A 14,051-nucleotide genomic window follows, 5' to 3' on the forward strand; every position below is an offset into this window, starting at 1 on the left:
ATGGAAGAGCCACATGACGAGTTCAGAAGTAAGCCCACGCAAGTATAGTAACTGAATTTTTGACAAAGGTACAAGGCAGTTCAGTGGAGAAATGTTTGTCTTTTTGATAAATGGTGCTGCAACAAGTGGACAGTCATGTTTTCTGCAACGAACCTTGACTTATACCTGTCATCTTATTTCACTCAAAATTTAACCACAAATCATTCATAGACCTAAATGGAAAACTACACAACTTTTAGAGGAAAAGAGGAATGAAATCTTTGTGACCTTGAATTAGGCTGAGGTTTCCTAGTAGAACTCCAGACACAAAATTCATAAAGTAATAAGTGAATAAATGGAAATACATTAAAATTAAAAACTTGTTCTGTGAAGGAAATTAAGAAAATAAAAACAAGCCACAAACAGGGAAAAAATATATGAAAATCACATATCTGAAAAAGGCCTTGTATCCTGATTATATAAAGAGTCCTCAGAACTCATCAAGGAAAAAAGTCAACCATAGGGGGTATGGGTGGCTCAGTCAAGCGTCGGCCTTCAACTCAGGTTGAGTCCCAAGTCCCTTGTTGGACTCCCCACTCAGTGGAGAGTCTACTTCTCCTTCTGTCCCTGCCTCTCCCTGGGCTTGTGCTCTCCTGCTCACTCTCAATAAGTGAAATCTTAAAAAAAAAAAAAGTCAACCCAGTTAAAAAAAAAAAAAAAAGGGAAGACATTTGAAAAGACATTACCCCCAGAGAAGATATACAAGTGACAGACCAGCATGTGAAGAGAGATGTTCAGCATCAGAAGTTGTTAGAGAAGTGTGAATTAGAACCACAAGATACTATGACCTACCTATGCAAATGGCTAAAGAAAAAAAAAAACTAAACACACAAAAAACATGACATCACATGCAGGTGAGGCTGCGACTCCTACGTTCCCCTTGTAAGTGCAGAATGCTACAGCTACTATGGAACAGTTTGGTCATCTCTTACTGAGTTACATACTTCCCATATAACCTACCAGTCTCACTGCCTGGTATTTACCCAAAATAAACATCTGGGTTCACACAAAAACTTGTACACAAATGCTTATGTCAACTTTCCTTAAACACAACAACAAAAACACAACCTAGAAACAATTAAAATGTCCCTCAGATGGACAAACCGTGGTCAGCGCATGCGAGGTGGCAGTCCTCATGGCAGGAAGCAGAGAGCAGGTGACCCCACGCGGAAGAAGCTGGACCCCGAAGACTACATACTGTGCGATTCCATTTGTGTGACATCCTGGAAAAGGCAAAACTGAGGGAAAGTATTTTGCTAGGACTTCAGGGGATGTTTCTACAACACTGGGGTAGGACAGGGAACCCATGTGGGGGAGACAGCACCGTTCTGTACCTTGATTGAGGTGATTATACGACTCTATACATGAGGCAAATCCATAGAATTATATACCAGAAGTGAGTTTTAGTGTATATAAATTCAGAATTTAAAAATGTGAAGGCAGTAAACACTCAAAACTCTTTCTTTCCTAATTACTTGACATTTGACCATTATGATCTGTGCTCTTGAGATTATAGGTGGCCCTTGAAAAGTGGGTTTGAACTGCGGGGGTCCACTTATGTGCGTTGTTTTTTTTAAATTAAATACATTATAATATTGTATATGTATTTTCTCTTGTGTTTTTCTTAATGTTTTCTTTTCTCTATTTTATTGTAATATGGTGTATTATTCATATAACACACAGGGGCGCCTGGGTGGCTCAGTGGGTTAAACATCCAGCTCTTGGTTTCAGCTCAGGTCATGATCTCAGAGTTGTAGGATAGAGGATAGAGTCCCGTGTCAGCTCTGCATGCAGCAGGGAGTGTGCTTAAGATTCACTCCTCCTTCCCCCGATGCCCCACTACCCCACTCATGCTCTCTCTCAAATAAAATCTGAAAAAAAACCCAAAAACCATGTAACACAAAGTATGTGTTCATCAGCTGTGGTATCGGTAAGTCTTCAATCAACAGTAGGCTATTAGTAGTTAATTTGGGGGTGGGGAGTCAAAATTTATAGGGGGACATTTGGCTGCACTGGGGGCCATTCCCCATTGCCCGAGTCGTTCAGGAGTCAGCTGTACTTATATGTCTGTCTGTCCTATCCAGGTGGTGTAAACTACATAACGCTGTACCCCGGTGCTTCTCTTCCCAGCTCCACCAACAGGACACCATGCTGGTGGCTGGAAATCTGATGTGGGAGTTCTGACGCATGAACTCAGGAAATGCTACAAATCCAGGCCTGATTTATTGTTGTGTTGATTGTCTAGACTTAACAAAGTGAGGAAGAAATGTTAATACTGCCTATTAAACTTGAAAGTGGGTCATCTATAGATAGCCCATAAAAATGGATGTCTCACAGTATTTGACAGCTATTATCTGAGTGAGCAAAGAAGTCACTCGTGGATGAACAAGTGCGATTCTAACATATGTTATTGTTGCTTCACTTCCATCTTACTCCTTAAGGTCAACAAAGGAACAGCCAACTTTGATGTCAGAACGCATTTGTCAGTTGCAACCATAGGTTGGCTATGGATGCAGTTTCATGAAAAATCAGTGAAAGCCTTTTGTGAGAATCAGTTGGCTGTTAGGAATTTATGGGAAAGAGTACTGCATACTTGGTTAATTGTGAATTATGCGCTGCAAATTCTTTGCGGGAGTGAAATGTGTACTAAATGTCCGTACACGTATGCAGCCCCTCCCCTGTGCCGCAGGAAGCTGGTTGGCCAGCACTTGGCAGCATACTAGAGCTGGGAACCGTTGCAGACAGGGCGACAGGAGGACCAAGGTCTGTGGCCTGGTTGCTTCAACATGAGAAGTCAAGAGGAGAAGGAGCTCGGAGAGGAGATGAAGGACAGGGGTCAGGGATGGGTGTGGGAGACCGGGAGGAACAGAGTGGCCCCAGCATCACGTGCCACTAAAGGGGAGGAATGGGCAGAATGGTGTGCGCTGGGGAGAAGGGTGGGCAGTGGGCCTGGAGGCTCATCTGAGTTCTGTATAAGGGGGTTGGAGACAGGACTCAAGGGAAGCTCTTTGTATTGTCCTTGGTTTTAAACTTTGGAATCTAGGTGAATGTGTTTTGTCTGCTGCTGAGAAAGATGGAAGAAGAAGGAGAACCTGGGAGGCAGGAACTAGAAGGGAGCATTGGGTACAGCCCTTGAGTAGGCTGGGGGCCTGGAGAGCCCCGAGGACTGGGCACAGGGATGTGGCCACTGCAGTGGGGAGGAGCTTGAGGCAGCTTCTGGGAGGGAGGCTGGGGGACAGGCCCCTGTCCTGCTCTCTGCGGCCCAGAAGGGATGGTCATCTGAGGTTGTAGGGGGACTGGATTCTGAAGCTGGGAGGGGAGCTGGGCTCCTTGCCTGTTGTAGACTCTGGACCAGCTTTACTTCTGTGACTCAGTCCCCTCAGCTCTAAGGCTGGACGGGCAGTAATGGCACCATTGGTCACAGGTGGATAGGATGAGTGATGGCCTGATGTGGGCTCTGGGCCGTGTGTCCAGTACGTAGCAGCTCCTCCTTCAGTGGGGGTGGGGGGTGGAGCATTCAGGCTACAGAGGTGAAGTGGGGTCTTTGAGGTGTCAGGGGACCTTAGGGGGCACTGCTGGGTGGTCAGCAGGGGAAGGAGGAGGGCAGCCGTTGCAGGTGAGCAGAGGGGAGGCAGGCTCTGCAGTCCCTGGCATGCAGGTAGTGGCCAGGTCTCCTCTGAGGGAGGTGACACTGAGGGTCATATCTGCCTTGTCTGAGAAGCAAGAAGCCTCAGGATGCTGAGGGCAAACCGCTTTTGTGGCAAAGGAGGGGAGCGAATACCCCTGAGGACAGGGTGGCCTAGGTCTCCCTGGTGCTCAGCCCGGGCTGCGCAGCTTGAGACCACGGACTCTGATGAGGATGTAGGATTTCAGGATTTCTGGGCAGGCCCTCTCTCTAGTGCCTCCTCACTTGCCCGCTCTGTGCCTTCCAGTATCTTCTGCTAGATTGGTTTACCTCAACGATTCAACAACTGTTTCTCAAGCATGTGCCAAACCCTTTGCTGGGCAATAGGGTGAACGAGACCACCACTGTCTGTTCTCCAGCAGAACACAGGGCAGCCCCGTGGAGGGCCAGCACCCCAACAGTGCGAGTGGAGGCGGAGAGGGCCGGGCAGAGGCCCTGGGGAGGGAGGGAGGCCGTGGGCCAGTGCTTCCCACTATGGTGCAGGGGTGACACATGTGAACATTTATCAGAATGTTACGTGAATGTGTACTGGAATAGAAGTAGCACAGGAACATGATTCCGGATATTGCTTTGGAGGCGGATTAAATAAGTTCATCTTTTTTTTTTTTTAAGATTTTATTTATTTACTTGAGAGAGAGCCAGTGAGAGAGAGCATGAGCGAGGAGAAGGTGAGAGGGAGAAGCAGACTCCCCGTGGAGTTGGGAGCCTGATGCGGGACTCGATCCCAGGACTCCGGGATCATGACCTGAGCTGAAGGCAGTTGCTTAACCACTGAGCCACCCAGGCGCCCAGTAAGTTCATCTTTTTAAGTAATGGTATTAACCCCGGGATGATGATATGGCCAAGGATGATATGGCCAGACCCAGGAAGAGCACAGGGTTGTCCCAGGAACCACCGCCAGGAGGCAGTTTGGGCACAGAGGGCAGGGTCACAGTGCCAGGCCTTGCACACCCACCAGCCAGCAGGAGAGGTGGGAGGTCCCAGAGACTTGACTGACAGAGCTATTTCCAGAAGATCCTTTTCTAGTAAGTGAGAATGGCTAATGAATGCTGGGGGCTGAGGTAGGCCGATTTTGGCAGCTTTGCAGCAGTCAGTCCAGGTGAGGGTTGGGCCCTTGGTCTGTGCAGGAGAGGAGTGGATGGGCAGAGGGGCGAAATGGGGATGGGAATGGGGACTGCCGGGGGTAGGCTATAAGAAGCCAGCAGGTCAGGGAGCACCTGGGTGGTTCAGTGGGTTAAAGCCTCTGCCTTCGGCTCAGGTCATGATCCCGGCGTCCTGGGATCGAGCCCCACATCAGGCTCCCTGCTTCCCCCGCCCCCCTCTCTGTCTGCCTCTCTGCCTACTTGTGATCTCTGTCTGTCAAATAAATAAATCTTTAAAAAAAAAAAAAGCAGCAGCAGCCAGCAGGTCAGGTGATGAAACAACTGAGGCAGATGTGGATCAGAGCTCAGGGTGGAAGAGAGTTGTGGAGTGAGGCCAGCTGATGGCAACGGAAGCCATGGGACTGGCCCAAGAGTCCATGTGCATCTTGAGTCCGCCAGGGGAGAGGCTGAGCCACGGGCCTCATGGGCTCAGCAATGTCCTGGGGCTGCTGCTCACTCCGTGACTGGGGCCTTGGAAAGTCAGCAAGGAACGAAAGGTTCCCACCCACATGGATGCATACACCGTGGAGAGAGAGGGCAGGGTACTATCAGGGAGGGGGTTTTGGGTTAGAGAACTTTCAGCAGGATACCTGGAGGCCCAGGGAAATCTCTGGGGAGGGTGCCCTGCAGGCAGGCAGTGGGCACACAAGTGCAGAGGCTGAGTGACAAGAGACTGGGGACTAAAGGCCAGATGGGCAAGAGACCAGGCCCATCACCGAGGACTTTTACTGGGAGATGGAAGCCTCTGTAAGGATTGAGCTGAGAACACTATCAGACCTGTTTATCGGGGTTCCTGTGACTGTCGTGGGTAGTGGAGTGAGGTAACAGGATGACCGGGGAAGCCTGGTAGGAAGGTCACTGCAGTGGCTGGGATGCACAGGACTGTGGGAGCCCACCCCCCTGACATTTGCCCCATGTGCTGTCCCTTCTCACAGTGCACTGGGGGTGAGGGGGCGGGGGTTGATGTGACCAACACAGTACAGCTGAAGTGATGATTTACCACTTTTCTAAGATCAGGGTGTTTTTTTGTTTTGTTTTTAAAAACCCTGTAGCTTCCATCTGCTTGCTGTTATTTTTTTCCAGCTGCCAATCTCTCTGGATCATTCCTTCTGGGGGAAGCCAGCTACCATGTTGTGAGTGGTTCTGTGGAAGGGCCCATGTAGGATGGAGCCAAGGCCTTCTGCCAGCAGCCACGTGAAGGAGCTTAGAAGCAGATCCCCCAGCCCATCAAGGCCTCAGACACTGCAGCCCCATGAGTCCCCAAGTCAGAGATTACCACTGAGCTGCTCCTGGATTCTTGATCTTTAGAAACTGAGGTAATGAGTGTTTGTTGCTTTAGCTGCTAAGTTTTGGGGCAATCTGTCACATAGAAATAAATTAACAGTGTGATCACAGCTTAGACCAGGTAACAGTAAGCAGAAGCGGTGAGTTACTAGTAGTTGGACCCGCCTACATTTTGAAGAAATTGGACAGCTCAAGTTTGAGATGCTGATTAAGACATCCAAGTGGAGAATTCAGGTTAAGATCCAAAGAAAGAACAGAGCTGGAGAGGAAGCAGCCCAGTTACTGAGCCCTGGGACCACACAACTAGGAAAAGGAGAAGGGGCACACGGTAAGGAAGACTGGAGCCCAGTCAGGTGTTCCAGGAGTCCCATGAGGGGCTTCAGGAAGAAGACCGGGGTGGTGGGGAGGAGAGGTAGTGGAGAAGGAATGTTCACCTGGCCACTTATATGGTGAGATGGAGGAGACAAGGAGTCATGCTACTTGGTGGTGGGATGGACAGCAGCAGAATGGCCAGGACACAGCTGACCAAATTGGAAGGAGGAAGAAAACACAAGCACTACATTGGTCTCTTTGGGGCCCTGTGCTTTAGGAGGGTATGTGTGCCCAGGAAGGACATGAGGTTACGGGAGACTTTTATATTTAGGGCAGCTGTTAGCACAGTTGTAAGTTCGTAGGACAATTCAGAACAGAGTGGGAGACACCCACAGAGATATCATGAACGCCTCCAAGGTTCTGACCTGCACCTGAAGCTCCAACATGGGAGTTCTTGAGGAGGGTGAGGCCCTCCCGGGGTGGGGGAGGGGGAGCTGGCACGTAAGTGTCAAAGCCCTGACAGCTGTCAGAGCCATAGATAGTGTTTCTGGCTGGGCAATGCTATCCCCAGGGCAGAGGGACACCACGAGGGACCAGGGCACCGCAGATGCTCTGGGCAAATCCAAGAGATGTTTAATGTAAAACCCGACCCACTAGAAGGCAAAAAAAATCACCTTGGCCTCTCAGACTTGGTTTCATAGTGGACTTTACTGGGAAAAGTTAGTGTAAAAAACATTTAAATTCATAAAATTTAAATAAGACAGCAAAATTATACCTTTTAGCTATAGTAATCGCTATAGTAATCACAAATAAGGTAACGTCTAAATTATTGCCTAAGCAAACACTATTTTTTGTCAGGCTTCTGTTGCAAAGCCCAAGGCAGGAAACACTGCAATTATTAGAAGTGAGCCCAATGATGAATTTGCATTTGAAGCTGAGGAAAGGGAAAAAAGCATGTTCTGATTAGGGCATCACAACATTCTAGTCTGAAAAAAGCAACTTTATTAATGTCCTGCAGCAGAGTACATTAGTAATTGTAACCAGGCATTAAAATTCTCATTTCATGTCATAAAGAGAGTAATCAGTTTTCTTCATGATGCATTATGTTCTACTGAGCTTTGTGTGGTTTGTCCCTCCAAAATCTTTCTGGGAACACTCCTTCTCCAGGCACAGCTTCCTAAGATGCCCCAGTAGCTTACTCGGGAACATCTTTGGTCATGTGACACCAACCAAACCCCCAGAACCCAGGACTGGTGGAAGCCACCTCCCTAGCCAAGGCTGATTATGATCCCCGCATCTCAAACCCTAATGCCACACTGAGAACTCGGTCAAGAGTGCCACTAACAAGTTAATGTGGGTTTCTCTTTGGTTAAAGTTATAAAAAATATAGCTAGAAATGTGCTCCTGAATTCCAAAAGTATTTCTGACCAATTTAAACACAAGTATATCCTTGCCAAATTCACCACCTGGACAGGTTTAAAATCTGCCTATTTCCCTGTGGAATCTAACATCAGTGTTCTATTTAGCAGATATATTTGAGTGAAGAGCAGTGACTGATCTTTAGAAGCCCCAAGGGGTGGGGGCAGCTGGCAAGGTGGCCCTAGATGCTGTCCATGGCTCTGAACTCGCTTAGGGCCTGCACAGGGTTCACGTGCTTCTTCTGAGATGCCCGTTTAATCTTGGTCTGTGTCTCATCCTGCTTCTCTCTCTTCACCAAGGGCTTTTTCTCAGGTGCCTTCATCTTCCATGACACAGCCGGGAGGTTGAGGGAAGCCATGCCCTGAGACTTCTGATATTTGGTGGAGGCCACGTAGGATGCCTTCACTGTCTGTACCACTGCATTCATCAAGTTCTTGGCGGCCTGGATCAGGGACATGGCGCTGTCCACCTGAGAGGCACAGACAGGGTGGTGAGTATCACAGGCCTGACATCTAGCCCCATGTACACCAGGGGTCTGGGCAGTAGCCACATTCCTGATTTGCTCTCCCAGTGGCTACTGCCCTAATCCAAGAAAGCTTAACCTGCCTGTTTCACATACTTAGAAGTCAAGGGAGTAGTATCAAAACCACAAGGCACCATCACCTTGCCTGTCCCCACCCCTTCCCAAATCTTTATTCAGACTTAAAACCCAGAGGAGGATCAGTCTGAGTGATCAGACTGTGGAGCTATAACCAGCAGTGACAAGGAGGCGTCCTAGACAGAAACCCACCGCTTTCAGTCATGACCTAGGGACCATCGGTATGTCCCACATACCATGGAATCTTTCAAAGGAAAAGCCCTGAGATGAGCAGAAGCTATAGGGAACCTGTGGAACCCAGCAGGCCAAGCAAGAATTCCTCTCCTCCCCGGCCTAATGTGATGAGGGGTCCAGAACCGTGGCACAGGGAGAGATACTGCTTGAATACTCGGTGGAGGAGGTCTGAGAAAGCCTGGCTAGGTTATCTTCGTAATTTTGGAAGAGGTTCAATTTCTCTCTAGGGGGAGAACAAGAAAGATAAAAATACTTTTTCCCAGGGAGAGGCCAGCCAGGAATTGGCTCCCAGCTGTCACCAGGCATTGCGGTTCAGGGTGCCTGACATGCAGCCCATGGGCACCAAGGACTGAGAAGAAACCAATGGTTTTTCCACAGTGCACTTTCCTGGTTTCTGGGCAGGTAAGAAGTATATGCGGCCAAGAGGCTACTTTCATTTTGGAAAATCACTTTTCATGGATATAACTTACCCCAGAGACGACGAGCTCCCCTCCTAGATTCTGCACCTCAGCCTTGACTTTGCTGCAGATGTTGAGCTGGTGGCAGTAGAGGGCGATCCGCTGCAGGTAGGCCAGCAGGTCCTGCTTGCAGGCTGAGTCTGGGCACTGATGGGGGAGCAGCAGGTTCAGCACCCCAACCCAGGCCTGGCCCCAACACAGCCCCCCCCCTCCACCGGGCTTAGCTGGGTATAGCTCAGTGCGCCATGAAGGGCAGGGGAGGGGAGTTACCAGTTATTGGGGGACTCCAGCCCTAGGCTCGCTCTGCTGGGGCCCACGTCCCTCAAAGGGAGAAAAAGCCTCAGCAAGAGCCTGGTTCTGAGAAAAGGGAGAGAATGCTTTGAGCTACATAATAACCACCCAAGTGCTCTTTTGCTCACAGGCACTTTATGTGCTCAACTGATGCACACTGTAAACATCTGATAAAAAGGAGATGTTAACTTTTGGCAAAGATGGGGGATGAGTGAGTAACCTGACGCAAGGGAAAGAACACCTGAGGACTTGACCAGCTTCAGGGAAACTCAAAGGCAGCCCATTTCCCGTCCTGTTGCCAAAGCTGAGGATGGCTTAGGAAGCTTCCTCCCAACAACAAAATAGAGCACCTCTCTCAAGTGTTTACAGCAAACCCTTCCCTCCGGTGAGGCTGGAGTGTACTGAGAGGTGATCTCAACAGAGGCCTGGAAAGCATGCTAGGGCTCCCGAATGTTGTGCAAGGAAGCTAGTGAAGAACTGTGGACCCCATCTGGTCTGCCCATTAGGTCTGTGCTGATGGCTGTGTCCCACATGGAGTGGAGGTCAGGACCAGTGAGGAGAGGCTACCACCGGCTGGGCCTGGGCTGTGGAGACCTGGGCCGAGTGGGTGGTTGCAGAGAGAAAAAGACTGGGTGTGGCCAGCAGATACACCAGGGCTTAGTCCTGGATTGCAAAGAGGGGAGTCCAGAAGGACCTCTGCATCTTTGGCTTGAGTGGTGAGGAAACATGGCCACTTGTTCTGCAGCTTGGATCCTTCCGGTCAAGGAGGGGACTGCAGGGCTGGACCTGCAGACAGAAACTCTAATGGGCAACAGGGGCTCTGAGAATAAACTTAGAGCATCAAGGGAGATGTAGTGTAAACTTGCCAGGAGGCAGGAACCACATTTGTTGATACATGCATATGGAAGCAAAGGGATGAAGGCTGGGTGCTTGAGAACACACAGTACAGGGGACAGAGACATCTGTCCCCAGTGGAGCCCATCAGCTTTCCAAAGCACTAGCATGGGGCTCCTAATTCTTAGACGAAATACCCCCATGAGCTGCCCAGTTTCAGTGTGGGAGGCCCCCAGAGGCAGCTCCCGGCTGGCAAGAGGGAGAGAACAAGCAGCAGCCCACAGTAGCGGCTGCCGAGCCGCCACCACAGCAGACAGCAGGATCCACACACCTGCTCTAGAGAGGTGCTCTCACGCACACTGTGCCTGGCTCCTAAGACTTGTCAAAGGAAAGGAGGAATTCAGAAATCCTTATAAATCTCTGCTGGTATTAATCAGGGAGGTTGACAAGTTAAGCACAATGTCAGAGATAAGAGTGTTGTGTCCCCAGAAAAACATTACGGTCACCACCTTGGGAACAGTCCAGGTTGGGGTGACCTAAGAAACCCAGAGCAAGCCTCTCACTCACATGGTCTGCAATGGTCCGGCCGAGCTTGTCCATCCTGGATCCAGCCTCCGCAATTTTCTTGGCGGCACTGATCACGTCTGATGTATTTTTGAGCGGCCCTTTACCTCTGACGAGAGAGAACAGGCACTGTCATATGTAACTGGAGATGGACAGAAAAAGGAAAGGTCTGCAAACCAGCACAGGGTCACCTCTGTGCACGTGGTGGGGGTGGGGGCGGCTCACCGGGTGAAGTCTGTCATCTCCATCATAATCATGCACATCTGCTTGGCCAGCACGATGATGTCATTACCACTGTCATCCCACTTGGACACTTCGGCATCCAGCTTGCTCTTTTCTTCCTGGAAGCTGGCCACCTGTTCTGCAATCTTTGCTTTTTGCTCCTGGGGAAGCTGAGCCATGATCGCCTGGAATCAGAAGCACAGAAAGCTCTTACAGAAAAAGAAGATGAAGTTCTCACAGTGCATTAGCCCAGAGTATTTCTACCAAGCAATCTATGACATAGGTAAGATAATGCTTTAATAGATTTCATTTTTCCTAAAGGTCCATTTCTTCTCATTTGGAGCAGAAGTTTACAGCAGCCTGAATTTCTGACCCACTTTCAAGAACAAGTTTTTGTGTGGAGAAAACACACTGCAAGGGATAGAAACCTAACATGGAAGCTTCCAGATCACACCTGTACAGGAACAACAGAAGCTGCTTAATTTTTTGGTAAGTTCATCCTTTGCCTGCTGCCATGGGGAGAGGACATAAGAGAAGGGAATGATGCATGGAGCCCTCTCCCTGGTGGACCCTGCCTGGGCACTTCCCATGGCTTCTACTTTTAGCTACATGACATGGCACTGAAACCCTATCAAAGCAGCATCTGGAGGCCTGGTGCCCACCTCAAGGCCCACGGACGCCAAGCCTGGAGCTGCTCCCCACTCAGCTTCCCCAAGTGCTCATGATGGAGTGGGGCCCAAAAGCAAGGATGCATTTGCTGTTCAAAATGATTTCTACGGAGTGCAAAAAGACTCCACAGAAATATTTCTTGGCATGCTCCCAAAAACATAAATGCTATTGATTGAAGATTTAATGACTCAAATGAATGCAATGGCTCTGAATGATTTTCTTGAATGTACCACTGTTCCCATGAATAATTAAATAGTTCATACCCATGATATCATTGAGATGGGCAAAGACAGCAATCTTTTTCAAATTTCACAATCCTTTTAACAAACATTGCATTGACTGGATGCTAAGGCACTCCCGCTGCGGGGCTCTGTCATCAACCAAAGCCCCGGGGCACAGCTGAGGCAGAGGGCTTGTTCCTGCCCTGCTCCCAACCAAGGAGGCATTCTGGAGGAACATACAACAGGCTAGCATGTGCCACAACTGAAGTTCACCTCAGTCCTGCTGCCAGACAGAGAGTGGGAAAATGGTGTTCTCAATACTGAGTGTTTTCCTAGAAAATAAAAAGCCAAGTTCCTAGTGGCACAGGGAAGGGCTGCAAAGTGAAGTCAAATGTGTCCCTTACCCGGGCGCTTTGGCCAGCTATCAGCTGATCATCTTCTGTCTGGACGCTTGTCCTACTTCTGACATCGAAGTCCTCCGTCTCAAAGTCAGAGTCATCCAGTTCCTCGGGGGTCTACCACCAACACAGAGATCACAAGTCAGACACAACCCCGGGCCTCTGAGCCCAATGTATGAACACCCAAAATTCTGGATTTTCATGTGCCATGTTCCTAACAGTTCTGGGGAATGAAGTTAAAATCATTCATTATTCGTCCAAGACCCCCCCCTCACTGATGCCCACGTTGGTGCCCACCCAACAAACACCGGGCAAAGGGACCACATCAACACTTGCCAAAGGGGCAAGGAGTTTCTTATGGGGGCTGAGGCTTCAACTTCCACCAGAGTCAAGACTCTCTTTGAAATCATGTACTCCTCTAGCACCTGTATCCTAACACAAAGGTGACGATTACTCTGGGTAGGAAACACTGTATTAAAAAATATTTTATCCAACATTAAGCATATTCTTATAACCTTCCCACTTGACGGCAAAAAAAATTAATGAATTACATAAAATGATGTTTCTCTTAGGATACTGCTTTGAGGAGTACAAATAAGCAATGTATTTTGATAGATCCTTTTTAATTTTATCAATGCAAAAAGAATATGGCAGGTAAGGTCTGAGTATGTACCAAAGGTCTGATTACCAGTCCTAGCTCTTTAATTATGAAATAAAATTCCTATTTCGCACAACCTCCAGCCTCTCATGATTAGCTGCTGACTTGAAACATAATGTTGTCTTCTGGAAGTTATCAGTAACAGGGCAGCAGGCAAACAGCTGGGGTTGGCTCTTGGCCCAGCTGGCCAGCCTGTGACAGGAGGACAGTGAGGCGAGTCCCTCATCTGCACCAGGACCTAATCCAAGCCCAGCCCAAGGGCTTGCTGTGAAGCCCCAATGTGAGGATGTGTGAGGAAGCATCTGGCCCAGCCAAGACTATCTTGGGTTTGTACACAGGCAAATGCCAAGCCTGTCCCTCAGTGAGATGAAGTAAGGATGGCGTGGGGGTGAGGGGGTCACACTAGGCACCAGCAAGCCACAAGGAACACCGAAATGGAAGATCCTGGAGTCTCTCTGACCTGGCAACATGAAACACTACACCACCACTGGCCATTTTAAATCCTAGGGTCACGGACACCTGTGGAGGATCTTTCTCAAAGAAGTGCCTGCTGGTAATACCTTCGCTTCTGTACTCCTCCAGCAGAGACCCAAGAACTGTGCTTGCCAAGAAAACCCAGTACCTCCTCTTCTTTGATTTTTGCGGAGTATCTGTGTGCCAAGTACTGTTCTGGGCCCTGGGGGTACAAAATAACTAACACACAGCAATGTCCCTGTTCTTGTATATATACAAATGGGAGAAATGACAAGAAACAAAATGAGAAAGTAGATTTTATCACATAAGAAAGTGATGAGTGATAAAAAGCAGTGAGCAGGATATGGGAGGTACCTGAGAGGTACCTCAGGGAGGGAGTGTTCTAGCACAATGGGGTCACCAGAACCAAGGCCCAGAGGCAGGAACTTGCCTGGGGAATTAGATGAGCAAGGAAGCCATGGAAGAGAAACTCAACTCACTGCCTCATGTCACAGGCCCACTCCAGTCAACAAGAGCCTCAAGGGAGCAGCAGGTGGTGAGGTCCTGGAA

At 49.0% G+C, this 14,051-nt stretch overlaps 1 protein-coding gene across 2 annotated transcripts in view; it reads right to left on the reverse strand.

The window, feature by feature from the left end:
- Positions 1–7,151: 7,151 nt before the first annotated feature.
- Positions 7,152–14,051, reverse strand: part of CTNNA1 (catenin alpha 1) — a 183,379-nt gene continuing 176,479 nt past the window's right edge. For both annotated transcript variants that reach the window (XM_080803534.1, XM_080803535.1), the window contains 5 exons: positions 12,377–12,487; positions 11,086–11,267; positions 10,864–10,969; positions 9,184–9,318; positions 7,152–8,350 (listed from right to left, as the gene is read on the reverse strand). In XM_080803534.1, the coding sequence (XP_080659660.1) occupies positions 8,063–8,350; positions 9,184–9,318; positions 10,864–10,969; positions 11,086–11,267; positions 12,377–12,487 (822 nt within the window). In that variant the 3' untranslated portion in view covers positions 7,152–8,062. The remainder of the gene's footprint in view (positions 8,351–9,183; positions 9,319–10,863; positions 10,970–11,085; positions 11,268–12,376; positions 12,488–14,051) is intronic.

Source organism: Martes martes (genome assembly GCF_963455335.1).
Source record: "Martes martes genome assembly, chromosome: 5".
In the NCBI taxonomy this organism is placed as follows: Eukaryota; Metazoa; Chordata; class Mammalia; order Carnivora; family Mustelidae; genus Martes; species Martes martes.